General features: G+C 44.6%; 5 protein-coding genes across 5 annotated transcripts; 3 read left to right on the top strand and 2 right to left on the bottom strand.

Annotated features, from left to right (window-relative positions):
- Positions 1–894: 894 nt before the first annotated feature.
- PADG_00597 (AGC/AKT protein kinase) lies at positions 895–3,699 on the bottom strand (the record flags this gene model as incomplete). The annotated part of the gene is made up of 2 exons (XM_010757596.1): positions 895–2,344; positions 2,438–3,699. 2 exons carry the CDS (start codon positions 3,697–3,699, stop codon positions 895–897), a joined length of 2,712 nt encoding a protein of 903 aa, XP_010755898.1.
- A 3,660-nt stretch (positions 3,700–7,359) lies between these two features.
- PADG_00595 (uncharacterized protein) lies at positions 7,360–9,597 on the top strand (the record flags this gene model as incomplete). Its single annotated transcript, XM_010757595.1, has 4 exons — positions 7,360–7,562; positions 7,650–7,731; positions 7,891–8,922; positions 9,022–9,597. 4 exons carry the CDS (start codon positions 7,360–7,362, stop codon positions 9,595–9,597), a joined length of 1,893 nt encoding a protein of 630 aa, XP_010755897.1.
- An 845-nt stretch (positions 9,598–10,442) lies between these two features.
- PADG_00594 (uncharacterized protein) lies at positions 10,443–12,343 on the top strand (the record flags this gene model as incomplete). Its single annotated transcript, XM_010758115.1, has 3 exons — positions 10,443–10,491; positions 10,589–11,642; positions 11,713–12,343. 3 exons carry the CDS (start codon positions 10,443–10,445, stop codon positions 12,341–12,343), a joined length of 1,734 nt encoding a protein of 577 aa, XP_010756417.1.
- Positions 12,344–19,676: 7,333 nt separating this feature from the next.
- Positions 19,677–21,083, top strand: PADG_00592 (uncharacterized protein; the record flags this gene model as incomplete). Its single annotated transcript, XM_010758114.1, has 1 exon — positions 19,677–21,083. The coding sequence occupies one exon, from the start codon at positions 19,677–19,679 to the stop codon at positions 21,081–21,083; it is 1,407 nt and encodes a 468-aa protein (XP_010756416.1).
- A 3,015-nt stretch (positions 21,084–24,098) lies between these two features.
- Positions 24,099–25,667, bottom strand: PADG_00591 (acid phosphatase DET1; the record flags this gene model as incomplete). The annotated part of the gene is made up of 1 exon (XM_010757594.1): positions 24,099–25,667. One exon carries the CDS (start codon positions 25,665–25,667, stop codon positions 24,099–24,101), a length of 1,569 nt encoding a protein of 522 aa, XP_010755896.1.
- Positions 25,668–26,047: the final 380 nt, after the last annotated feature.

The raw sequence follows: 26,047 nt of genomic DNA, 5'->3' as shown, positions 1-26,047 counted from the left end.
GTCACTCATAAAATACCAAAAAAAAAAAAAAAAAAAAAAAAAAAAAAAAAAAAAACCTCAGCCACAATCACTTAGAGTGGATTATGAAAAATGGGAAAAAGAGGTTTCCCAGACATATTGTAGAGGAACAACAGCAGAAATGCATCTGTCTCTCTTTGAAACGGATCAATAGGGGACCGGGGGAAAAGGACAAAAGTAACGAATTCAAAGGTAGACGGAATACGGAAAGCGGAAAGTGATATCATTTAATAACTATATGAAAAGAAAATAGGGGAGAAAACACAGGCAAACCAAAGCTTCATTCAATGAGTAAAAAAAAATGAAGGGAAATATCAAATTTCCACGCCCCCTCCTTATTTGAAGATTCTCCCCACAGTTAATCGAATGCAACGCAATGCAAGTACTGAAAATAAGTGGGAAAAAGTGTTCTTGAAAGCACATATATAAAGTTATAATAGAAACACGACACCTCAGGCTAGGACTGCGATTAAAACGGTGTCTAAATCAGGTAAGGAAGGCATTGACGAGGCATACAGGCATCATTAAGCATTTTGGATATGTGAAGACGGGCACAGAAAAAAGAAAAGAAAAGAAAAACTTTCTTTGCTTTGCGACTCATAGAATGATTTGATTTGCAACACCTCCGGAGGGTTCAAAAAAAAGCATATAACCCCACATGTATACATGAAAATGATGAAGCATTAATAAAGAAAGGGGCGAAAGAAAAGTAAATAAGAAAATAGTTATAAAAAAGGGTTGGTAAATATTCGTTCTGATCATGTACAGACAAGCAGTCATTATGTGCAACACAAGAATCGGATGTCCCATAGTTTGTCTTTGTTTCTTTCATTCTTCTTGGAGGGCTAGTTAGGTAGGTAGAGTATGAGGAGGCCGTCACTGCATATCGAAGTGGTGGTCTTCATCGCCAAAAATACCAGCACCTTCAGTGGGTTCGCTCGTTTTCACAATGCCGCTCATAAGATGTTCTGCCCTTCCACTACCTATGGGACGGTGTGATTGTCTTACCCAGGTATCATCTGCCCTGTAACTTCCCTCCATATGGACATCCTTCATATGTTGGTCCATAGAGCTTTCATTGACAAATGTAAATCCTCGGAAATTGGCCTGCATTCCCGGAGATATGGGAGTTGATGCTGGCATGGCGCCAGCTGCAAGTGCAGCGGCGCGTGCATTTAGGGAGGTCGCGTGGTCCAGCGCAGTTGTAAACTCCGGATCGAAGTAGGAGGTATCCATCTCTGATTTCAATTTCGGTTTAAACGGAGGGGCCACGTTCTTCTTGCCTAAGGCCTCCCAATCAACGTCGTGGAAAAAGGGGTGGGCCATAAGTTCTCTGGCATCATCAGAAGCTCCAAGTCTATGCCTCGGGTTTCGGTTAAGGAGACCCTTGACAAAATTGCGTCCCTCAGAACTGAGAGCATCGCGGGGAAATCTCACTTTCCCGAAGGCGATATTCTTATACATTTGCTGCGTATCATCTGCATAGAACGGACTCCATCCGCAGCACATTTCGAAAACCAGTACACCCAAAGACCAAAAGTCCACCATTTTTGTGTAACCTTGTTCGTCAAGGAGAACTTCTGGGGCAAGATACTCTGTTGTGCCACAAAACGTGTTTGTCGTTTGGTTTTTGGTCAAGTTTGCCTTGGATAGACCAAAATCGCAGAGCGCAATGTGACCATTTGCATCAAGTAGGATGTTTTCTGGCTTGAGGTCCCGATACACGATGTCATGTTCGTGTAGATGCTGCAAAGCTAGTATCAACTCAGCGATGTAAAACTTCGCTCTAGCTTCCTGAAATCTCCCTTCTTTTTGCAGATGCCAGAACAGCTCCCCTCCAGACATGTAGTCTGTGACAAGGTACAAATCTGTGGGTGTTTGAAAAGAAAATTTGAGACCAACTATGAAAGGAGAATTCGTCATAGCAGTCCGGACCAGGATGTTCCTTTCGCCAAGTGTATGGGCAACTTCTTTTTTCTGAATGATCACCTTTTTGGAAAGGACTTTCATCGCGTAGATTCTCTGGGTGTCCTTTTTCCTCACTTGATAGACTTGCCCAAACGTTCCCTTCCCTATGAGCTTAAGGATTTGGAAATCATTTGGTCCAAACTGCTTCTTGTCTGTTTTCTGAAAGCTCATTTCTAGATGTATCTCTCCCGACACATAGCCATCACCCCGATCACGAACCACTAGAGGATACCATCCTGCTATTGATTTATTATCTTCCTTAAAACTGACACGCAACTTTACATGACCCAAGAACGCTTCGTGGTTCGATCGATCGTATACCGAAACTTCAATTTCAGATTCATCCCCAAGGACATCACTAGAAGTAATAAGGTCAGTAAGATAAGGACGCGCATAGGCTTTGCCAATAATTAAAGGATAATGAGTAGAAAAGAAAAGAAGCAAAACGCACAAAACGGCTTCATGATTCCACAATGGATCTGTAACCTCACTTAGCCCCTTATGGCCATGACTATCCAACATGCTGTTGTTACTACTTTGTCGACTTTTCATTGGGATAGCCATGGGGCGACCTGAGTCACTGTTGGATCGTTGGATCGGTACAGATGATAGCGTCTCATTTGTTCCATTCTCGAGTTCGAATTCGATTGGCTCCTCAGTTTGAGCACCCTTTGAAATGTATTCATTCAATTCAAAGACGCAGACAACGTAAGGATCAGAGCTTGGGCGCAATCCCCTTCCCTCAGATATTTTGACAGATAATTTCCCCTTAGGTGAGCCTACTGGAATTCCTTGATTCTCTGATAAGGCGGTAGAGTGAGAGGAAGACGGTTTAGGGGTTTGCAGGGTTGATCGTGTCGGTTCAGGATGGCTATGAGCAGGGGAACGGGCCACTACGTCCGCTTGAGGAGTTTCATTCGATGACATTGCTCGTGGGGTGAGCGGGGGTGTATTCTTTCGTAGTTGATTGGCAGTCAGCTTCGCCAGCTCTTCAGACGAATTGGAAAGCGGGCAAGATTGATTAGAAGGAGATAAGGTTGGGGAAGTAGGGAGACATGGATTAGCAAAGTGAGATGCAAAGACAGGATCGTGTGAGATGCTGCTAGGAACAGGATCTGATGTGTGCCGTCCAATCTTTAAAGAATTCTGCGACAGCAGGTTCTTTATTGCGCGGCAGATAGAACCCATTCCTTTCTCAGTAGGCGCGCCATTCTCAGCTTCTTCTGGTTCCTTTTGTAGAATGGAACAAGAAGCAGAGAGGGGAGGGTTGGATAACGAGCTGATGTTCGAAAACGCATCCTCCTCTGATGGCTTTTCAGATTGAGATGGGGAGGGCTGATCTCGTTCCAGCATGACAATGGACTCAGATAACGAGTCAGTGTCAGAGGAAGCCTTGGCCTCCATTTCAATTTGAGGATGTACAAGAGAATCGTATTCTTTAGTAGAATCGTATTCTTTAGTAGAATCGAAACCACGAACCTGAAAATAACTGGGTATTATACTTGGGAGGCGTTTATCGGTGAATTCTGGATTTGGTGTCGTAAAGATCCCATTTGGTGGGGTTGTAGAACCTATTCCGTCACCATTTTCTCTTCTGGATGTTAGCTTTGAAAACTCCCGATGTACTCGGCGTATGATGGGAAGAGAATAAATGGTGATGATGTTTTCATGAACCAACAGCCAAACGGTAGTTGCGATACGAAGAGGAACCATTTCCCTTCCCAAAGAAAACAAACACCCATGAATATCCAAGGCTCGGTTCCCCTAACTTGACCGCTCATCGCCATTGCCACACAGTCCGCGGGTTTGGGTTAAAAAAAGGAAAAGGAAAAGGAAAAGGAAAAGGAAAACAGGAAAAAAAAAATAATCAAGAATGGCAAACTCACAGCATTGCTTCTCGCAGCAAATCCGCATGAGTCCGTTGACCCGCCATCTTCCATCTAAAGGAGGCTGACACTCCTCTTAAACGCTGCCAGCTATCAGCTAGAGCTGTAGAACCTCAAAACAAAGAAGTGTAAGCAGAACGGATGGTTGAAGTCAATTGCAAGATCGAAAGAGAGCGTAACTCGAATTTCCTGGGTGCGATGGTGGGAGGAATAGTCTACAATGTAGAAGAAAGGTTTTGACTGAGGTCGAAAATGTTAACTAAAAGGTTAAATGATATTTAAATAAAACGCTAAAAGCCAGAAAGTAAATTGGCTGTATATAACGTAAACACTAAAAATCGATTGGACCATCTTTGAATTTTGAAAATAATAATAAATCCAAAAAAATTGAAAAAGATGGGAGGGAAAAAAATAAACTAAAAAATATAAAAAAAAAAAGAAAAAAAGGGAGGGAGAAAAGGAACCGGGGGAGGAGGGGGAAGAGAAAGAGAGGAGAAAAACACAAAAAAAAAAAAAGGAAAAGGAAAAGGAAAAAAACGACTTGTCCGGGAAGCTAGCAAAGTTTGCGGGACAGATTCGGGCCAGGAAGTGTTGCAAGGGATTGGGGATGGGATGGTGGGGACGGGCAAGCGGTGAGTTTTGGGTTGACTTACAGGTTAGATACGGAGCACGGAGGAGCAGTCAACTTTAGCTGCTAATGTATCAGTTAACTAAATAATGGTTCCTGTGCAGCGCTGAGCGCGGAGACTGAAAAAACACGGCGAAAAGGATGATGGCTGGACCAGCGCAAGGCAGGGCAGACTGGGCAGAGTCTAGGTAGATGAGGAGAAACCTTTGGAACTGCGTCTGTAAAGAGAGTGGAAGATAAAAGAACAAGTGTTGGCGTTAGGCAGCTGTTAGGCGCTTGTAAGAAACCAGTGAGGGAGCAACGAGAGAGAGCATAGAGAGAGCTCTCTAAGAGAGGTGTATGTTTGTGTGTACGTACACACATGTACGGTTCCTCCGGAGAAGAGGAGGAGCATCACATCATACCCAGGTGTAGGAGTAATAGACGGGATTCAGCAGTTGAGTGAGGGTACATGCAAGGCAAAGAAGATGCGGAAATTGGGGTTGGCAGGCCGACATAAAAGAAGAGAAGAAGAAGAAGAAGAAGAAGAAGAAGAAGCAGAAGAAGAGGCTGCTGATATCATAAGGAGAGTGAGAATATACCAACCAGATGAGGAGCAATCGGGAGAGACACAGATCTCCAACAGCTAAAAATAGGGGGAGGCGAAGAAAACCAGCCTCCTGGAGTTACGAGTTATAATTATGATTACCTACAAATCAAATTGTCCCTCTCTTCCTCTCTCCCAACTCCAACTCTTTCTGTTTAACGAACCAACCAGTTCGTTAACTGCCTATTAGATAACTGACCAAATTAGACAACCACCAATCTAACATGCAGACAGTCGGACCCTTTCAAGAAATACCGAAAACAGTGCATTTCCGACCTCCGAATCGCACAGTTGGGGAAACCCTTCAATCCCGTCAATTGCTGAGAGGAGGGGTTGCAACTTGCGAGGCAGCTAGATAACTAACTCATCTCTCTTATTCGTAAAGTTAGTTACCCTGCTTGGGCGATTAGTTACCAGACCATGCCTAAGCGGGCCAAACAGATAACAACAACAGCCAGCAACAAGCTTCCGATGCTGCCAGGCTCTTTTGGCTGTTTTACTGGTCGATCCACTTCCCCTGCCAACCTGCTGCCAGTATCGGTCCACTGGATGGATTGGATAGTTGTGTGTTAAACTGCCCCCATGGAGAAATAACTAGACAGTTAGTTAACCTGTTAACTAGTTACCTACTGATATTCTGCTGTTACTGTACTTTACATTCATGGATGCTTGAAGAGTGATCAGCCCCACTGAAACAGCTTGAGTGTGAGAGAGAGTCTGACGAAGTTTCCAAGCTGCTGAAAAGAAAAGCCCTGATATTGCGCCTTTTCGCGCCCATTATTTTCGCCTGGGCCAGGTCACAATCCACTACTCAATATCTAGTCTGTAACGGAGCTGTTGTCTGCTATTTTATCCCATCACCTTCAGAGAAACAGCGCGGTTCTGCATCCGAAATATCCGCCCCGCCACTACGGGGTAACATTACTCAGCTTCAGCCGCCTTGCTTTTCTCTGACAGATCCGTTGATAAAACAACGCCACAGGTGGCCCCAAACGACAATAGGTCATGTTGTCATCGTCGATTGGGGGCCCCCTTTGAACAGAGTACAGGATTTCAGATGGAACTGGATGATTCCCCGAACCATTTACCGGCATCCAAACACTTTTTCAACCATTGCATCGGGAACAAGTTCCATACAACCGATTTGCCACACAGCTGTTCTCTAGCTTCGAAGTTTTGAAAAATTCCACGAGAATCATTGGATGACATATTTCTCCATAGTTACATTTGACCAGCAACAACATCAAATACGCATTTGAGCTGTTATTATTTAAAAATAAAATAAAATAAAATTTAACAAAATAAATAAAATTAAAAATTAAAACATGGCTAACGTGATTCTCCAGGAACCGGGATTTCAGGCACATTCTTGGCTTGCCTGGGGAGGGTTTTTTACAAATTTTCATGAACCCAGCATGGCTTAATAGCAGGGATAGTAACTAATTGGGCCAAGATGCCTTGATATCGTTTCCACGAAGAATTGGAAATCCGTGCCACTGGTTCTATTATCGAATGATAGAACCTCAGGCCTTCTTTTCTATAGATTATGGCCGATGGGTGAGTGGAAAGCAAGGGATCGAGTTGAACTAAATCAACAGCCAGGGGTAACTAAAGCCGGTGGCAAACCAGATGGATATCAAGAAGCTTGGGCGGGGTGCATTCTATTGACCACAAGGTCCTGAAGCTGGGCGGGGGGTGACAATAGTTAAAGTTATAGGCGTCTGCCACTTACAAATGTCACTGAACAAACAGCTAGTTATGCGTTTAGACTATTCATAGATACTCTTGACTATACTTATCTCTCCTCTTCTCCATTAGGCAGGCAAACCCTTAGCAGCCTGCGCTTAAGATGGGGCTCTTTTAATATGTTGCTGCTAAGCAAGGCAGACTCGATCTAGGCTGGCCGCAAAACTCAATTCTTTATTACACAAAACATTTCAGCCGGCGTGCCGCCTGTCGGCTCATAGTTAACTAACACCACCCTGTTAACTAACTGGACGCCTGAGTAATAGCTTGTGTCGTGTTTGGTGTTGGGTCCAGTATGTATAATGCAATATAGTGTCCAATGGCTGGTGTTTCGCCCGTGTCATCGCTCTGCGTTCCAAACTATCGAGACTACGGCACCCACAGTACAGTATATATATATACCCCCAGCTGATGTCCCCGTTGGCTCATAAGAAATCCGTATTCTCTTTCAACCCATCAAAGCACATAATCCAACGCCATTGTAACCCCCCTACCTCGACAAAATCGCAATCTATCCACAAACAATTATGGCTGCCGAGCCTAAGTCTCTCCCTCTGAAACTTCCAGGCTTCGGATTCAAATTAACCGACGCACAGTCACTGAGGGCAACCCGTGCCAAAGACTATGTTACCAATACGCTGATAGAGAGACCGAAATATTCATTTGAGTCCCAAGCTGGCGGCTTGTTTCCCTCCCTCTTGGACGACACTGACCCCGACGATAGTTTTAAGTATTATTTATACTCTTAAAATAGTAGTCATTAATTAATTGCGCTCTTAAGTTACACAAAGGCTGATGTTTTCTCACATGTAAAAAGGCAACGTTTAACCCCCGTGCGAGAGTTCACCATGCTTCGGATTATGGATAGCATAACTGACAAACCGGGCTGGGACACAAAAGTGCCTATACCCTTTTCCTACAGCACTCCGCACAAGTTTTGATTACCCCATTTCTTGCATACTCTCTGAGTGGCAGAAATAATAAAACACTCCATATGTTTATTGAATCCAATTCGTCATTGACGATTTTGCCATCACTTATTTAACTCTTGCATTTAGATATTTTGGGAAAACATCACGGAGAAATGGAAGGAGGAGGCGATTGCGCATCAAAACATGGACGTGACCGGGCCCATGATGGATTGGGTAATCAAGGAACTGCAATTCAAAACAGAAGGATTCAAGAAAAGCGGAAATGTGCTGGTTTACGACGCGGGCGTTGTGAAATCGGACACCGCAATTTCAGAGTCCCTCAAAGACGCACTCAAAGCTGCTGCTTCCAGCCTTGAAAATATTCCAGATAACGAGAAGGATTACCATCCCGGTTCAGATAACCTTGTCCTGGATCTGGTGCATCCCTCCTTGTTTCCAGTTGTCTATGGCCGGACAAGGATTGTCAAAGGTGCCGTTTTAAGTGTCTTTGAAGGAATCTCCGCGGCCGGACGTGGTGAAGTGCTTCCAATCCCACCGACTGGTGCGGATAGTGCAACGACATCCCTTCCTAGAAATGGTCCCATGCACAATCCATATAGCAACAAGTTCCAGTGGCTTCCTTGCGACGTGGAATTCACGGCAGATTCAGCATCAACTGAAAACAAAGCCCTAAATAACAAATATCAAAATCACAAGTGCAAGTGCAAGATCACCAGTTACATAAATAATCTACACCCAAATGACCATTGGGACTTATACGAGGTGATCGAAAAAGTTATCGAACAAGCAGTTCCACTATGGAACAAAACCCTAACCCCCTCGAGAATTCGGCTCCCCTACATACGAATACCATATGATTGCGGTGAAGAGAAACTTGACGAGGAAGCCATGAAAACTGATCCAAAGCCCGAGCAAGAATCTGACGAAGATGAGGATGATTATGAGGAACGTGTATCTGAGTGGGAAGTTCGGATTCAGAAAACTGTCCTCCCAGAACCTGCTGACATATTCTCCCCATCATACGAAGAAATACTCGTTGACTTGCAACGCGAATTTGGAAGTACGGGGCTTCAGGTTATCGTGAAGCTTGCAAACATCCATCTCACTCCAGAAAAACCTAGGTATAATGGGGGTGCATGGCACGTAGAGGGTCAATTGGTATGCATCATCACCTCAGAACTATCATACGAAGCGCCTCCGTTGTAAGTTCGCTTTTCGTTTTGATCAATAGAGACGCTAACGAACTCCGATTTCCAGAATGAACACATATGTGCTACGGCGTTATATTACTACGACAGCGAGAACATCTCCGAAAGCCGTCTTGGCTTCCGCCAATTTTCCGATCCGGAAGAAGCCAACGAGATATCATACGAACAAGATCATCACCAATGGCTAACAGATGTGTTCGGGTGCACAAACAACGGCCCAGCACTGCAGAACATTGGGGACGTAGTATGCAAAGAAGGCCGGCTGATAACCTTCCCAAACGTTCTCCAGCACCGCGTTTCACCCTTCAAGCTTGAAGACCCTTCCAAACCCGGCCACAGGAAAATCCTCGCGCTGTTCTTGGTCGACCCCCACATCCACATCATCTCCTCGGCTCATGTCCCGTGCCAGAGGCGCGATTGGTGGGGTGAACAAGTTCCCTGGCAGCATATCACGGGCAAACTGCCACAGGAGTTAGCTAATGAGGTTGTGTCTCATATCGGTGATTTTCCAATATCGATGAAGGATGCTAAGGAGCTGCAGTTAGAGCTTATGGAGGAGAGGAAGGCGATTGTTGTGGAGCAGACTAGGGCGATGGATATTGAGTTTTCGTTGTGCGAGCATTAGGGATGTATCGGTTTTAGGAAAGGGAGTCTGAAATCGGCCAGGTCATGAAGGGGAAGGGAGCGAGGGTTAGCCAGGGTTAGCAGGGAAGCTTGTCAGAGCAAATCTGAAACTGGAATTTTTCCTTCCATTTTACGAATTCTGAATGTGATTTCTTGATTTCTTTCTTAATAAGAATATACCAAGAGCCATTACAGGTTACAGTTTGAAATGGCGGAAATGTACATGTACTTAACGACTGTATGGTTGGAATGAGAGTCACGTGATGTGGGTCAGACATGAAGGGGGTATTCTCATCAAAGATGCACCTCCAACTAAAGGCAGGATTTGTATCAGTAGATTGCAGATTATCAAGACCGAAATCCTAATCCATCATAAGCACTTTGCAGCTGCTCTGAGTATTGGCTCAGTTTTGACTGTCATGACTATATCTCTTCTCTACTCCGTACTCCGACAAGCTGTCAGGTCCAGAGTAACCAGAAGGGCATGAAGAACACCTTGCAGAGTATTCACTATATATCTGCTTCATATTCTGCTTCAGTGAAGATAGAATCGACCCTCTGAAGACACACACCTGATGGTATAAACATAAGAGAGCCAACCCGTAGAACCTTGTAAGAGGTTTGAATGTTGTCTCCTGCTGTTAGCTATATGAATTTAGCAATACGTATGTCACATGACCTCGCATTAGGAAAAACTTAATCTCCGAGCCAGCAACACTTTGTGATGGGCCGTGTGAAGCTGAGCACCACCACTTTGCGCCAATTGACAAGCTACTTGATCTAGGTTCATACTTAACCGCAGGACCTATATGAGTTGTTGACCATCTTTGCCGTCTCAACGCCGCGATGGCTCGAAAGCAGAGGGCAGCTGCACAGGCAGCTGCACAATCCCTGAGTTAGTTTCTCCATCCCAAAATTTAAAAGAAAACCATCTGGGTTGAGAAAAAATTGAAAGTCCATCTAATCTCACAATTCAAAATCTTGTCTATCAGGAGCTGCTCCGCAACCACTCGAAGAAGAAATGGTTGACGCTGCATCCAACGCAACTAGTCCGCGCGACGACGATGGGAATGCGCCCGACAAGAGAGACGATACCCCGGCTGCGGAAGAGTATGAGGCGGGATCGCAAACAGAACGACAGGCTGAAGAATCTGAACGTCCGTCATCCGTTGCGCCAGATACCCCCATAAAAACTGGTCGAGTATCTGCTATTCCAAGAAAACGCGGAGGTCGAGTTGGTCGCCCACCCAAAATAAGACCCCCTGTCACAGATGACGGAAATGGGGAGACACGTTCAGAAGTTACAACACCCGTCAAGCGAAGAGGTCGAGGTCGCCCGTCAGCTGGTGGACGCTGGGGAAGAGCTAAAGGCGGCCCTTCTCATGTCACGCAAGTCCCCATAGATAAAGAGGGAAATATGATGGACGTTGTCAATGATGAGGTTGACCTTCCAGAAGACCCAGAGGGTGAGACAAAAGTTGACAAGCTGGGGAATCTTCTTGGTGGTCGAGAATACCGGGTGCGGACATTCACGATTTTAAACAAAGGTGAAAGACTCTACATGCTTTCAACAGAGCCGGCGCGTTGCATAGGATTTCGCGACTCGTACTTGTTTTTCCAAAAGCACAAACTTCTTTTCAAGATCATCATTGATGACGACGCGAAACGTGACCTCATTGAGAGAGAGCTTATACCCCACTCCTACAAGGGACGTGCCATCGGTGTCGTAACAGCTCGATCAGTATTTCGCGAGTTTGGTGCGAAGATAATTATTGGTGGACGAAAAGTTATCGACGACTACTCTGCGCAAGCTGCTAGGGAACGAGGCGACGTGGAAGGTGAACTTGCTGTGCCCGAAGACAAACTCCCAGGCCCAGGGGAAACATACGACAAGAATCGATACGTTGCTTGGCACGGAGCCAGTAGTGTATATCATTCTGGAGTCCCCTCTGTGCCCATGCCAATGGGAAAAATCACGGATCCAAAGAAACGAAAGGTTGTGATAACTAATGATAACTGGATGATTGAGCATTCCAGAGAAGCAAGGTACATTAACACCACTCATTTAGATACTAATTTGTTTTTACAGAGCTTTTTGCTAACTATTTAGCTACAGTCGGTTCAACTCCTCTATCCTAGCGACTCGCCGTGAGAATCTCAACGGACAATATGATATCCATACAAACACCATGCTCTATCCCAGGATTATGCAACCCACTCATTTCCGATGGGAAGTTGTTCCCCCCCCAGAAACCAGCCAAGCAAACAGATCCGAGCTCTTCCGCAGCGCTTCGACAGCTGCCCTCGGTCTCTCCAAAGACACGCCCGCAACCCCTGCCGGGAATGCAAGCAAGCCGCCCAATGGCCACTCTGTCAAAGCTGAAAAGGACAAACCCGCCCGGAAAAACGCATCAACAATCTTCCCCCCTGTCCCCGCCGTTTTCAGCCGCAAGTTTGAAATTCACGATATCCTCTATGAATCACCACCAGACTCGACACTGAGTCGTCCTGGGCCAGATGGCGATTCACAAGACATAGGCCAGAATGGACTAATTACTCTTTCGACAGGCCGCTATAACCCTATGTTCCAGATGAGTCCGGAGATCCTGGCGCAACTACCGCCTGACTGCAAGGTTGCGTACCGCGAAGCAGCAGTCCGGGAGTGGGAGTGGAAGCGCCGTTGGGGAACCGAGACGGAGGATGCATCCAGAGCGCCCATGGGATATAATTATGCGTGGACTCCGTGATTTTGACTGAGATACAAATTTAAGGGGATAGATTGAAGCTGGGTTTATGTATTAGTTGTCACTAGTCTTATTGGGGTATGGTTTTTTTTTTTTTTTTTTTTTTTTTTTTTTTTTTTTCACACATGTTGATATCTGGACGTTCTGAAAGGGACATACAAAATCTCATTTATGTTCAATGTTGTTTCTCTGGTTTTCTTCCATGTCGAGCATGTGGAGTCTGGCTGGGTGGGTGAAAGGGTTTTTTCCTTTCCTTTTCTTTTCTTTTTCTTTTTTTGTGGGGTGTAAGGATCTACTTGTCTTTCTTTTCCCCTGTTCATGGTTAATGGCGTCTCTCTGGAGCGGCCATTGGTTTTGGTGAAGCAAATCGAAAGTGACGACTTGATTCTGTAGTTTCTTAAATACCATTTCCTTTTATGTTTATCTCATCTTTCCACTTCTGTTGGTGGGCAGAGAGAGAATGCGCAAAATCCACGGGATGTTTGTACTGTATGTACTCTTGAACCCATAATTCATATTCATGATACCTCTGCAATTTGACTATCGAACGGTGTCTACTCTCTTGATGTTTTAAGTCTCTATATACCTACCCTGGTAGGTAGCCTGTATATATAATAAGAGGCGGGAAAAACGGGCCAAATTGCCAAAGATGTAAACATTTAAGCGAATTCAGATAGTTCAACCCATGGACGGCCCACAACCGCAATATTCTATAAGTAACCACATGGTGCTCTGTGCCCGGTAACTAATTTTGGTCATTCCGGCGGCGCCTTTCTCAGCCTCAAAACATTTAACCTCCTGCAAGTTCCCCGCTGCGCATAAAATAGAACTCTGTGCTTTCACCTGCGTGATTATTCTGCCTGCCAACATCCCTCACTCACAGCTTCCTGGATCAGCTAACTTAATCCATTCGACAGTCTGGATATATGAGCAAGACCATCACAGAGTTGAGTGACTTTATGAATTGCTTTTCTCATTAGAAAATCCTTTATCAGAAGCCCCACAAAGCGTAAAGCAGGTTCCTGTGGTATGCATGGTATCTGCATGCATGTGCATGTGTGTAATAACATACATACATTTGACAATTCCTACATCAGCAGCAGCAGGATATTCGGGCATACTTTGAACGCTCAACCTCTATATAGCGAATTCCTCTATATAACGAATTGAATTGGCTTCCAAGATGAAATCGTTACAGCGAGGGTTTACTGTACAACCCCTCAATAGGCATGCAAGCAGTGGAATAACCACTTGGCAGTTAAGTTGATGGGAACATAAACCAAGAGTCTCAAATGCAATTATCATCATGTTATTTTCTGATAATAATAGCAACCTGACTAAATATTCTTCTACCTGTGAAGATGGTTAATTAAATCAAGAAAACTTCAGCTTCTCTTTAGTCTCTGTTCGATTCGTCCAAAAATCCCTCATCCGGCACAAACTGGCGGGGAAACCTACGTAGTGAGGGCGTTGAACGTGCAGTGCAGAAAGGCGAGGCCCCGCCTAACCTACCTAAAGTAGGCTAGTAGTTAGATCAGTTTCATAGCGCCCGTACGGAATGCGAACGTTCAACTTAAGGAGTCAATCAATCCATCAATCAATCAATCAATCCTCCCAATTCTTCTCAGGCAAGAGTCAAGACAAACAATAGGGTCAACGGGCTCTCTCTCGTGGATGCCATGGGGAAACCTACATCAAACTTCATAACTCTCCATTGTTCGTGGCCCTGTCTCAAACAGGCATGAACCTCCCGATTTTGGCTAATGATATCTACGGATTATTTTAGATGCCTATATCATTAGCTTAGGCATTTCCTCTCTGCTCGTTTTTTATCCCTTTGGGAATATGAAAGCGATTGATGCATATTTCTTCGGGGCGTCAATTGCCGCAGAATCTGGTCTGAATACTTGAGACAGCGCAACCTCTATTTCCCCAACGGCTGGAGCCCTAGCCAGTGTACTAATTATGTGCGTCTGAAACTGTTCATACAAGCGAATATTCAGCCTTGACATCAAGGATTTAAAGACCTATCAAACCGCTGTTCACCTATATAATCCCACTTATATCTCACCTGGGATTCATAAATGTTGCCGTGGTTCTTGTGCGTTTACGCTGGTTTCGCAGAAGACTCTATAAAATCAGTACTGTGGTTTATCATGTTGGTATCCCAAAACACATTGGGAATACTGAATTGGGAATAGCACACTCTGAGGCTCAACGCCGTCTGGACGTGGAAACCCGTGCATACAAGTTCCCTGAGGATGGGGGAAAGGGGACTGTGTTAGTAGAAGAAGCCGGCCCAGTCATCGATTCCTTTTGGTGGCGGCGAGAGCAATGTACTACTCCAAATGTGTAGGGGCATTGCCAATGCAGTTATCTCTGTTCTTGTTTAACTCGTTAACCCAGGGAATCGACTGGTAGCAATACAAATGCAAATGATATAAATGAAGTTTTTAACCAGAATGTCAACCCACATCACAGAAGCATATCTGTTGGGCGCCTGATGTGCGAGGCTACGATAAATAGAAGGCCTTACATGTCCCACCACTGTAGTATGTCGTTATTGGTGTCTTTTGCGTCTGTGCGTCTGAGTCGAAGAAGATAATGGAACCTAGGGAGACGGTAAACAATTGTCTTTTTGATCCTTTCCAACCCCCTATTGTTTCCCTCTCTCCCCATATACCGATTTTTTGAAAACAGTGCCCTGCTAATTTGAAACAGTCATTCGCCATTTCCTGATATTATTCGAAATGGTATCCAGCTAGTATGTGTAGATTTCCCTTTCCCCCTTCCTCTCCTCTATCCTTTTTGAATCCTCAAGTTCCAGCACATTTACCGTTTCCCAAATCTAACATGAAGCTCACTGTAAAGTGGCAACGTTGGCCTCAGCCTACCTCGTTATGCGGAAAGTTCAACATGTTCAGCAAAACTAGTTATCTGAGCCAGATGATACGAGGCCGCTATCAAAGTTTACTATCTGAACTTCATCGTGCCATCATGCTATGGCGATCGCATTGAGCCAGCTGAAACCACATCTACGGTAAAGATTAAGCGCCATCATACCTTTTGATGAAAATGTCGGATAGGATGCGGGATAGAGTGACTTTTATCTGGTTGGAAGATGAAAAGGATATACCAACAAAAAAATTGACAAGAATACGAGCGTTGGTTTTGGTGGTACCATGGAATGATGTATAGATTGGAATGGTCATTGGTAAGATGGGAAGAGAGAGTTGTCTCTTTGTCACTCATTACACATAAGTCACATGCATATATTTGCTTACGCTTCATCACTAACTACTGCGCCTTTCTGTCTGTCAGCCATGTTTTGCAGCCCCAATTTTTCAATGGAATTTTGATATATGAGAAAAGTTCCAAGATTAATAGATATAGTTTCATTTCCACACCTAGGTTTATCAGCACCAGCGGGTTCTCGAGATGGGTTCAATATATTATTAGCAGGAGTTGACGAAGGTCAAGTGGCATTGTCGCAGACTCTTTGTATGTATGACTGTGCAACGGCATCATTCAAAGCGAAGAAGTTCACATCAGATCTGAGCATGAACAATGCTGCCCACATGTAGGCAGACATTAGAAATGTAAAATATCTGCAGAACTGAACTTGACCATGATGTGCATCATATGATCATCGAAGAACTTGTCTCCGCTGTAGGCAGCCGAGATATACATCCCAGAAGGCTATGCGTCATTTCTTTTGTCATCCCTCCATCCAACGTTTCTTGCTTGATTGATGGAATGTAGATATGCGAGAAAATGTATGTATGTATTTTATGTACGCTTAATTACCTGCCTCCGAAATGCACAGCTTGCTTCTCTTTTGAACAGTGCCTACGCAGCTGCCTACAGCTTGAAACAAGTACATCATTTTCATGTCTCCAGAAGGAGCCGCATATTTTGACATGTGGATAGAGTGCCGCTGATCCAACCCGGTATCATGCGGACCCTTGATCCGCCTACAGGGAGAAGAAGGCTGAAGGCTATGGAGGCTGGAAATGTTGGCAAAGCTGAGGGCTGACGCATCGCTTTACGAACTCTGTGCTCCCGTATCCTGCAACGAAAATGTAAAAAGACCAAACCAGAGAATTCGATACAACAGCAATTTTTTCTGGAAATATCAGAGACGATCTGAATATTAAGTAACTTTCCCCTTGGCTTGAAGAAAAAAGAGAAAATGACGTTGGATGAATTCTCCTGTTGTACTTCTAGGGCGCAATAGTCAACAATTTTGTTGATAAGAAGCTGTTCTGTGGCATCTTATTGGGCGGACAATGCCAGATTTCTTGCAGCCAGCCGGTTGCCACAAGCAACCAGTGTCCACTTATGGAGGGCGTACCAATCTCGGTACTTCTTCTGTCTACGGCGGTTGAAGGGGGACCATTGATTTCATTGCATTATGATTCGCCTGTTAATATTTGCTCATGTTTTTACATGTTCAACTTTTTATTCCTCAAGGATCCCGGGATCCTGGGAAGCAAGTCATGCTCGATGTCAGGTCTAACTTAAAAACTACAGTCTTGTCTGGTTTTTGTGGCCAATATTCTTGAGATGTATCATGAAGTAACTATGAAGAGCCGAGTGAGCCTTGGAACTTCTGATCTATTTTTACATTCCAAGGTTACCGCTTGTATGGGTTTGTGGGTATGGGTTAAATCGGCATCTGACGTTTAAAAAAGAAAAGAAGAGGAAAAAGAGAACTGTTCCAAGGTTGACGCCAAAATGTTATTACTAATTGTTGTTGCTGTTGGCGTAAAAAAATCTCAGCTTGTTCCCTACTTGTATCGAGTCTGGGTCTCCAATTTAGACGTTTGGATAGAGATTTGAGGCCCAAGAGATACAATTGGATGGCTTCCCCCTTCAATGGTATGACCCGGAAGCCGGAACCTTTCGTCCAACGGGTGCTGTTGAGCTGTTCTCATGGTGAGTATGCTTGAAAGGGGGAAATTCTATATTGCCTCAGGTTCTCAGATGCAAGTTGTGGATTTCCCGTCGTCTTGGCTACACAGAGATACATTGTAGTCATCATTTTGTTCCTTTCAACGCCTCTGGAACGAAATAAGGAAAACTCTCCTCCCAAGCAACGAGTCCACAATATGCCAACTTTATGTCTGTTTTTAGAGAGACGTATGTCATGTTCAGGATCCTTGAATAGTTTGTCTTCTCTAACATTGGTTGGAGATACTGACGGCATGCATCTTTATATTGGCAACTAGTTCAGTTGAACTTCAAAAGAAGAGGAAGAGAACCCTGAGGATTGAAAACCTCATTAACAGAGGGTTGTTCATGGTAATAATACCAGTGCCTTAAAATACATACACTAACATCATTATATATGTCTGGAACGAGTGGGGCCTGTCAATCTTGAACCCCCAGGGCAACTAGGACATCGAATGAGACGGTGTATTAATAATGTGCTAGTATGGGTATTATCATCAGGTTGCAGTCGCTGCGGCGGTCAGCGTCTACAGATGCGAAATTTTCGACTGTTCAGGTGCTCAGCGCAAGGGTCTTTATTGGGCGACACGAAAAATAGCAGGTGGTAATTTAGAACCATCCATCCGCAGGTCATGAGCACTGAGCAAGGGGCCTAAAAAATTGCACATAAGAACAGAACGGATGCATGGGAGGTTTTTCAAGCTTGAATTTCCTGCCTAGAGCCCAGAGACTAGGGATGGGGCAGTTGATTTAGCGTATCTTTTCACTTCGACCCCCATTTTGTTTAATTAACTCAATGTCTCTCGGAAACGGGGAATCTGTTTCTCCTATCCCGCCCACACAACACCCGTTCAAGCCATCTAATGAAAGCTATCTACCTTTCCCGTAGGATCTTATCCTTCTGCGGCCAGTTGGAGATGTTGTATCTCCCTCTCTTCCTTGGGGTTTTTTTTTTTTTATATATAACCCCAAGGGCTTCAGTTCCATGACAGTTTGAAATTGGTTTCATGAATGTTTCTGGAACGGAATTTAAAGAATGAAGACCCTTTGGATGGTCTCAATTCCCCACCTTGATACCACTGCTCACTATTAGTTCTTTTCTCTTAGGACCTCTAGGGACGGGGAAAGCCAAATGGCACAGGCGAAGGGTATTTCTCACTGTCTAAGAATAACCTTGGAACAAGCCAGCCGGAGTCGAAGGAACAAGACAATTTCTGTCTGCCTCTCCCAACCCCAAAGGACAGCCAACATTAATAGTAATAACCTCCAGAGTCTCCCAACAATGATGGTTCCTCTGTTTTGGCGTCTTAATAATCATAGAATCGCCTCGGCCAAAGTTAACCCAAGTGTTTTTCCCGGTGTATTCCTATGTATTCCTCGTTGTATCCTAGGTACCAGGTATTTTATAACGGCGTTGAAATGGTTTTCCCGTACCCGTAGAGCGCTCCGCTGTTCCGTAACAACACGTATATTTCACGTAATTTTGGTATCCGTGGTAATGACCATACAAGTACCCAGCCAAAATTCTCCGTCTTAATAATACTACTCACTTGGCCTTTTGCCTCTGGGCCACTTTTTCTTTTTCGCTTTTCAGTTTCACTTTCTTCTCTGCATTCCAGAAAATCAAAACTTCCTCCTCCTCCTACTCCTCCTCCTCCTCCTCCCCAATGTTCCTTCTTCCCCTCTCTTCCTCCCGTCCTCTCTTATTTTCTTCTTCTTCTCCAACCTCCCCTCTTCTCATTACTCTCTTCTTTCTATCTCCCCCCATAGCCTCCCAACACCGTCCTCCCTCTACTCTGTTCTCTTGAACCTTTTCCTCCCGTCCACTCTAGCGAGCTTTTCACTAAGTCTCGTTGCCTATGTTGCACCCTTCGCCCAAATTTACCCCAACTTATCATCCTCTCTTCCTGATCTAAAAACCTCAAGTTCCGACCTAATGAACTTTTGATTTCAAATCATCCTTGAATTGCTACAACTATCGCGATTATACATTCAGCTGAGACTCACTCTTTTCTTGTCTATTACCACTGTGTGTTCTGAACGCCTCGCTCAAATCAGTCCGCCGCGACTCTTTCTTCGACCCTTGACAGTTCGTTCTGGTTACCGGGTCGACACACATCCAATGTAGCTTGTTCTAGACATTCCTTGTACCTCGTGAAGACGTTTGAAGAGCCCAGGGCTCGTCGCTTGTCGACGGACCCTCGCAGTTTGGAACGTGGTAGACCAGTTGGCGGTCAGTCTAAGCTTGACATCTTTTGATCCCTTTGGGAGGTTTTGAAGTGCCTAGTTCATAGGAATTACTAACATCAGTTTTCTCCAAGGACACAGCCTCCTCTCACTCGACTACCCTCACCCCGTTCCGAAAGGGCTTACTTTTGCCATCATGCCGTCCTTCTTCCCTTCTACCTCCATCTTCCCTCCCACTCCACCCCACATCGTCGGTAACCGCTTGGAAGCTGAGACGCCGTTTTATCAGCATAACAACCCTGCGTATAGCCTGAGATATCCTCAAACAGGCTATGATTTCATCGGAAAGTTCTCTCAGGCTGCCAACTTTTCGGATCATAGCTCCATGAACGCCCATTCGCAGCAGTTGCAAGGAGGTCGGGATATGGGTTCCGCTCAAACGATGGTAAATCACCAGGTCCAACAGCATACCATGTATGGCACCTTGAATCCTCCAATTTTGCCACCCATTCGTTCAAGCACGAAACTTCCACCGATGGATAGCGCGATTCCTCCTCAGTATCAACAGCAAGAGACAGGGATCCAACAGGACTCACAGCCTAAAGAGGAGAAGCCTACGGGAGGTGTCGCGGCCCACTTGGACTATGAAATGGATGAGATGTCTGATTTCGTGGCGGAAATGGCCCATGGAATGTATGCTTTGTATATCTCCAAGATTGTACTTGCAGATATTGACTTCGCTCGAAGCGTGTACCCAGGAACAGCAGTCCCTTCGCAATTCCGAAAATATGTCTCTCAAATTCTCTCCTCAACTCGGCTTCCTAGGTCCACCATTCTATTAGGCCTCTACTACTTGGCGTGTAGGATGCGAATACTTTCAGCGGCTGAAATGTACAAGTCTGGAAATTCTGAAATCTACCGCATGCTCACCACCGCTCTACTGCTTGGTAGCAAGTTTCTCGACGATAATACGTTTCAAAATCGCTCATGGGCTGAAGTTAGCAATATACCGGTAGCTGATTTGAATTCGATGGAGTTGGAATGGCTGTTTGGGTTTGAATGGAAGATCCATACCCGCATCCACAACAAACAAGAAGGTTTCAAGTCATGGAAAGCACATTGGGATACTTGGCGCGCAAAGAATGAAGCTAAAATCAACGAGTCACGAATTACACTGGCTCCTATTGACACAAACATCCAAAAGCAGCACGCTGCTCAACACAAAGCCCTTCTTTCCCCCGATGGGCCAATCCCCCCACAATATCAGAGAGGTAGCTGGCTAAGCTCCAGCACACCGGACTACTCGCCGCCCTCAGCACCTCATAGCGGTCCTAATACGCCTGACTATTACCGCCCCGGCCCATGGGCATACGCCAACCCGCCGCCACCATATTCCCGTGGCTGGGTTGTCCCACAGCAATACTTTACTCCAACTACTCGATCGCAACCGCCTTCATACCATCATACCCCATCCTACACACACGCATTTTCGCCAACTGGATGGACTGGTCATGGTTCGTCGTGTGGCTGTCTCTATTGTGCAAAACACCAAGGGCATTTTCTAAGCACAGTGGCTTTTGGTGTTCAGCCTGTTGCGGGTTAGCCTATGTTTTATCCATTGTCCCGGTTTGATTACCCTTCGGTTTATGATGGCGTATCATTCAATTGAACAATCATTGCCAATTCGTGTCCATCCGCCGCTCTACCTAGGTGTTCGAAATTTGCATTTCTCATCTCGTTTCCCACGACCATCTACCAGCGTTTCGATCGACCTGGTGTCTGCGAATGTTCTTCGCATCTTCGGATTTTCTTTAATGGTTCAACAATCATAATTGCGGAGTTCTTACCATCACGTACTCTGTTAATCCCCAAAAACTTTCAAGTGTCTTCCTTCGTTTTTCTCCCAGTCAACTCCGGAACAGAAAATAATTTCTTTTTTCCATTTTTTTTTTAAAAAAATAATATCGAGAGCAACGGTGGAAAAAGCAATGTGAGCAAGCGAGTATCTAAAGCGGGATCTATTTGATCTACTATATCCCATCTGCCGTTTCTTCGGTTCTCCGGCATTTTTCTTTATTATTCTCAAACCGAATTATTTTTTCAATCGAGGCTACTACCCAAAATCGCGTTTTCAGGTTCCCATTTGGACCACAGCGACCTTACGTCCTTTTCACAATTTTCCTTCATTAAATTTTGTGCTTTGCAGATGATTTTACGATTTTTTTTTCTGTGCTAATTTTATCCATTTCTTGTGTTTTGTTTAATGATATTTTCCCCCCCGATATGTCCATATTAGCCATTCTAGGGCAAATAATTTGGCAATTTTTGTTTCTTTTCCTTCCCCTCCTTGATTTTATATCTCTGTTTTTCATTCTACTTTTATCTTTTTCGTGATAGATCTTTTATTTTCTATTTTATAATTCTTTTCCCCTATGATTTGTACAAACTTTTATTTTTCATGTTCATTCTTTTTTACTTTGACCGTTTTTGCTTTTTTCGAACCGGAGTTTACTCTTTTCTTGCCCTATTTTCTGTTTCTATGAGGTGTTGTGTCACTGTTTAGCATTTGTCTCTTTTATTCGTTCTTTACTTTCTCACGCAAGATGGGTTCTCTTTCACGGCTTTATATTCTCATTTACCGACCTCTTTTATTCTTGCGATTTGCCCCAAACGGTCAACCTCAAATACCACATTTTATGTGTATTTGGCTCTTGAAGTGTGTTCGATTATCAGTCATGCCCCAATTAAAATTTCAAATGATACGCAAAGGATTGGACAGGGCCTTTCATAATTTGTGTGGCTGGCGTTGGTGTCAAGACTTTTGAGCATATCTCCGGTTTCGTTTTTCTCATCTGCAGTTGATTCATCTCTTCAGTCCTGTTACTTTTTTTCTAATATCTCTCCACCTTGCTGTTTCTGTTTCCCTTTTTTTTGCCTCTTTAAAACTTGTATTTCAAGCCCTGTAATAGGTTGTTACCTTTTCCTTCGCGTATTTTCTTACCTGGTTTATCGACGGTTTCTTTGATTGGTTCTTCTCCCTTTTTTCACCCCTCACTTCAACCACTTATTTGTTTTCTGAACATATGTTCCTTTTCCCCTGATTGCGAGTCCTGTCCTATTTTGTTTGACAAAGGAAGATATTGGAGGAAAAGATACCCTCTCTCATTCATGCATTGTTTTCTTTTTTCTTTTTTCTTCTTTTTTATATATACTTTTTATTTGCTGTCTTGGTGCACTTTGCACAATTATGTTCCCTGCTTCTTTACTTTAATGTTTTCCCTGGGCTTTGTGTTTTCACCATATCTTTCTCTTAATGAACCTATCACAGCCCTGTTGTCATGTTTACATTTGGCGAGGCTTTACCTTTTATGGAGGCAAAAATATGGAGAGAATTATTATCTCGCCCCCGCCCCCGCCCCCGCACCCCTCCCCTTCCAAAATATTAAAATAACTTAGAGATAGGAAAACCGGAGAAGTAATAAAGTGTTTAGAAGATTACAACATACTGGTTGAAATGAAAATGTTCTGTGTGTACATCTCCCTTGTGCCCTAGTCTTCTTGTGTTGAATGAATGCTGCACTTCTAGACATTGCTGTACTGCACCGCGTAATCATATCATATCCCTTTCCTACAAACTCGACATTCTCATTCAGTTGGCCCTTTTTGTGTTGTACCCGGCAGACGGCAGGAATCTCAACCCTGAAGCTCATGCACGTGAAGCTACTTAATTGTAGGACGTCTGAGCGGTTGTATTTGGCAGCGATATATTTTGGGGTGCTAGTGCTACTGTGTGTGAGACGTTAGTCCGTAATTCCAAGCCTTGGTGCCCAAGTGCGTGAAGGGGGGGGGGGGGGGGGGTTAAATTGCGCCATGATTGGGCTGAAGCCTGCCACAGGTCATTGTCATGAGCCCGCTCTGGAGAAACAGTCTGACTGAATTGAATAATTATGCAATATTATTTTTCTCGGCTTAGTTTCTAAAGGGGAGAGAGGATATGTCACTTGATGTGACAGTTATGCTTTCACTTATTAGCCGGGTGACATTGTGAATATGCACATGATGATGATGATGATGTCCATGACAGAGATGTGGAATAACAACATAGTTGTCACTCAGGACAAAAAAAAAAAAAATTTAAAGAAATAATGCCATATTTTATTCTATCTCCTATCGACATAGTTGGCCAATTCCGCCTGCCGAGAATCTTTACGGTGTCGTCATTGTCGTTCAGATCATTACATTCATACTCCCTCCTTCTTTCTCCTTCCTCGAGCATCTCTGGCATAACAAAAACATAGATAGACGTAGTTAGTGAGATAGCTGAATGGTGGCGCCGTGATGTCGTATCTCGTTTCGTTTGAGCACTTTTTCGGTGTGTTATTTGTCGTGTACTCTTGGTGTATAACTTCAAAACGGGTGCCAACCCTTGCTGTCAGATATAAAAGCAGTAAATGATTGGTAAGGAGGGGAGGTTGTTGGAAAAAGCCTTAAAATCGTCGATGGTGGACATTAAAATAGAATACACCAGAAGCATATATGTATGTAGCTTGCAAGGAGGGGGAAAGTTCCAACCGAGAGAAATCCAACAAAGTAAACCCAATATTTCAGAATCAGTGAGCTAGTATATGCTCCCTCTAATGCTCTGATCTTCTTTAATCGCTTCCTCAAAGACGGCATCTTTTTCCCCGCCCAAGGTATCGTTCATAGAATCCTTCGACATGCTATGACCGTTTTCGATACTGCTCTCATCAACCAATAGACCTTGTTTACCAGCAGCATGGTCGTCATCTTCGTCGTCTCGATCGCCCAGAGAATTCGCAATCCCATGGCCCTGCCTCTGCTTACTCTTTTGCCACTGATGCGGGTGTTGGCCATAACTCTGCCTTCTAGGAGCGGCGCGTTTGTAGTTCTCATCGTCATCAGCGAGGTTACCAGTTTCATCGCTGTCTGATGTGGCACGACTTGGTGAACCGCTATGGGAGCCACCGCCGTCCCGTCCGCCTTGTCGCGGAAGACCTCCTAGGCTACGGCTGTGTGGACCATGTCTATGTTGAAGGGATGTGGAAGAGGGCGGCTTTTGGACTGTGTTTTGTTCATCCTCTGAGCGTGACTGTTGTTGGGACTTCGATTCCGAAAGGTAATCCAAAGAAATGTGAGATGGGGTTGCATTTGGTGAGGATGAATATGTCAAACTGGGAGAGGAATAGTCTTGCCGTCCCTCGAGTGCCTTGTCAACGGATCTATCCGCGTTAGATGAGGTTTTGGCATTGGCCGCGTCAGTTTGAATCTCCTTTTTTACTTTATCGGCTGTTGCCTCACCCTCCAGCATCCCCTTTGTATACTGCCGTTGAGGTCTTCTCCTCCAGTACTTCGCCGATGAATGATTACATCCGTTAGGGCAGCCACCCCAATTCCTTCTGATTGGGATGGTGAACTCAGTGCCGGGGGTAGTACCAGTTTCAATGCATACACCAGCTATTGATGCATGCTCCCTCTCCCGCTCCCGCTCCCTTTCTTGTTTTAATTCGGACCAAGTGCGCAGGTTATTTTGGAGGGTGTACTTCCCATCATCCTCGTTCTTCTTCATGATCACGAATTCGCAGTGATTCACATTTCGAAGGTCCTCGAAGTATTCAACGCTGAAATGGTACCATTTCATTAAAAATATCCGCGTCATCAATCCATGAGTGACAAGAACGCACACGCTAGCGAAGTCATCCTCTCCAAACAGTCTCCAGAGGGATTCATTGAAACCGCTAACTCTGTCGTAAGCATCGGCCGCAGACTCTCCATTAGGGATACGGTAGAAGAAATGTCCGTAATCAGCACGCTCTTGCCACATGCGTTCCATTTCTGCAGAGCATGGCTGGAAGTTGCCAAAGTCTTGTTCGCGCAAGCGAGGCTCTTCGTACACCTTTATGGAGTCTCTTGGGAAGGGTGACGGCGACGGATCATTCGAAGTCAAAGACGTGAGGATGCCCTCAGTTGTCTCGCGGGTACGGCGGTAGGGGGATGTAAAGAAGTGGAGTGTATCATCTGGGCGCAGAAGGGTCCGTAACCGCCGCCCTGCCTCGAGAGCTTGTTTCTGTCCCTCTGGCGTGAGTTTCACCCTGTGATCGGGAATCGACTGGTGGATTTCACGGTTTTTGTTTCCTTCTGACTGGGCATGACGGATGAGAATTATCATCTTCGTACATATTGTCCCGTAGTTAGTACAACTTTTCTTGGTCGTAGTCGTAGTCCAGACAGAATGCGGAGGCTAAATCAGTATGATACGGAGAAACTCACACGAGGTTTTCCCATTTCTGTTGCACTAAAGTCGATTTTAGCTAGAAAAATGAACAAATGTTGGAATTGTGAAATTACTTGTCTATTATCACTATTTTTCTTTTGCTTCTCTTTTTGTTTAAGACATGTTTGTGTCTGATTCTTATTCTGTTGGTAAATAATCAATGTGCTTGATCTCTCTGGCAGGGAGCTAAATATTTAGCATAATTGAACTTAAGTTGTCGTAAACCAAGTTTAACCTGGAAGTTATTTATGCAACCGCCCAAGATCAAGATTGAG

Source organism: Paracoccidioides brasiliensis (genome assembly GCF_000150735.1).
Source record: "Paracoccidioides brasiliensis Pb18 unplaced genomic scaffold supercont2.1, whole genome shotgun sequence".
NCBI classification, from domain to species: Eukaryota; Fungi; Ascomycota; class Eurotiomycetes; order Onygenales; family Ajellomycetaceae; genus Paracoccidioides; species Paracoccidioides brasiliensis.
The sequence above is the reverse complement of the archived record's forward strand: the minus strand, read 5'-3'. Positions and strand labels throughout refer to the sequence as shown.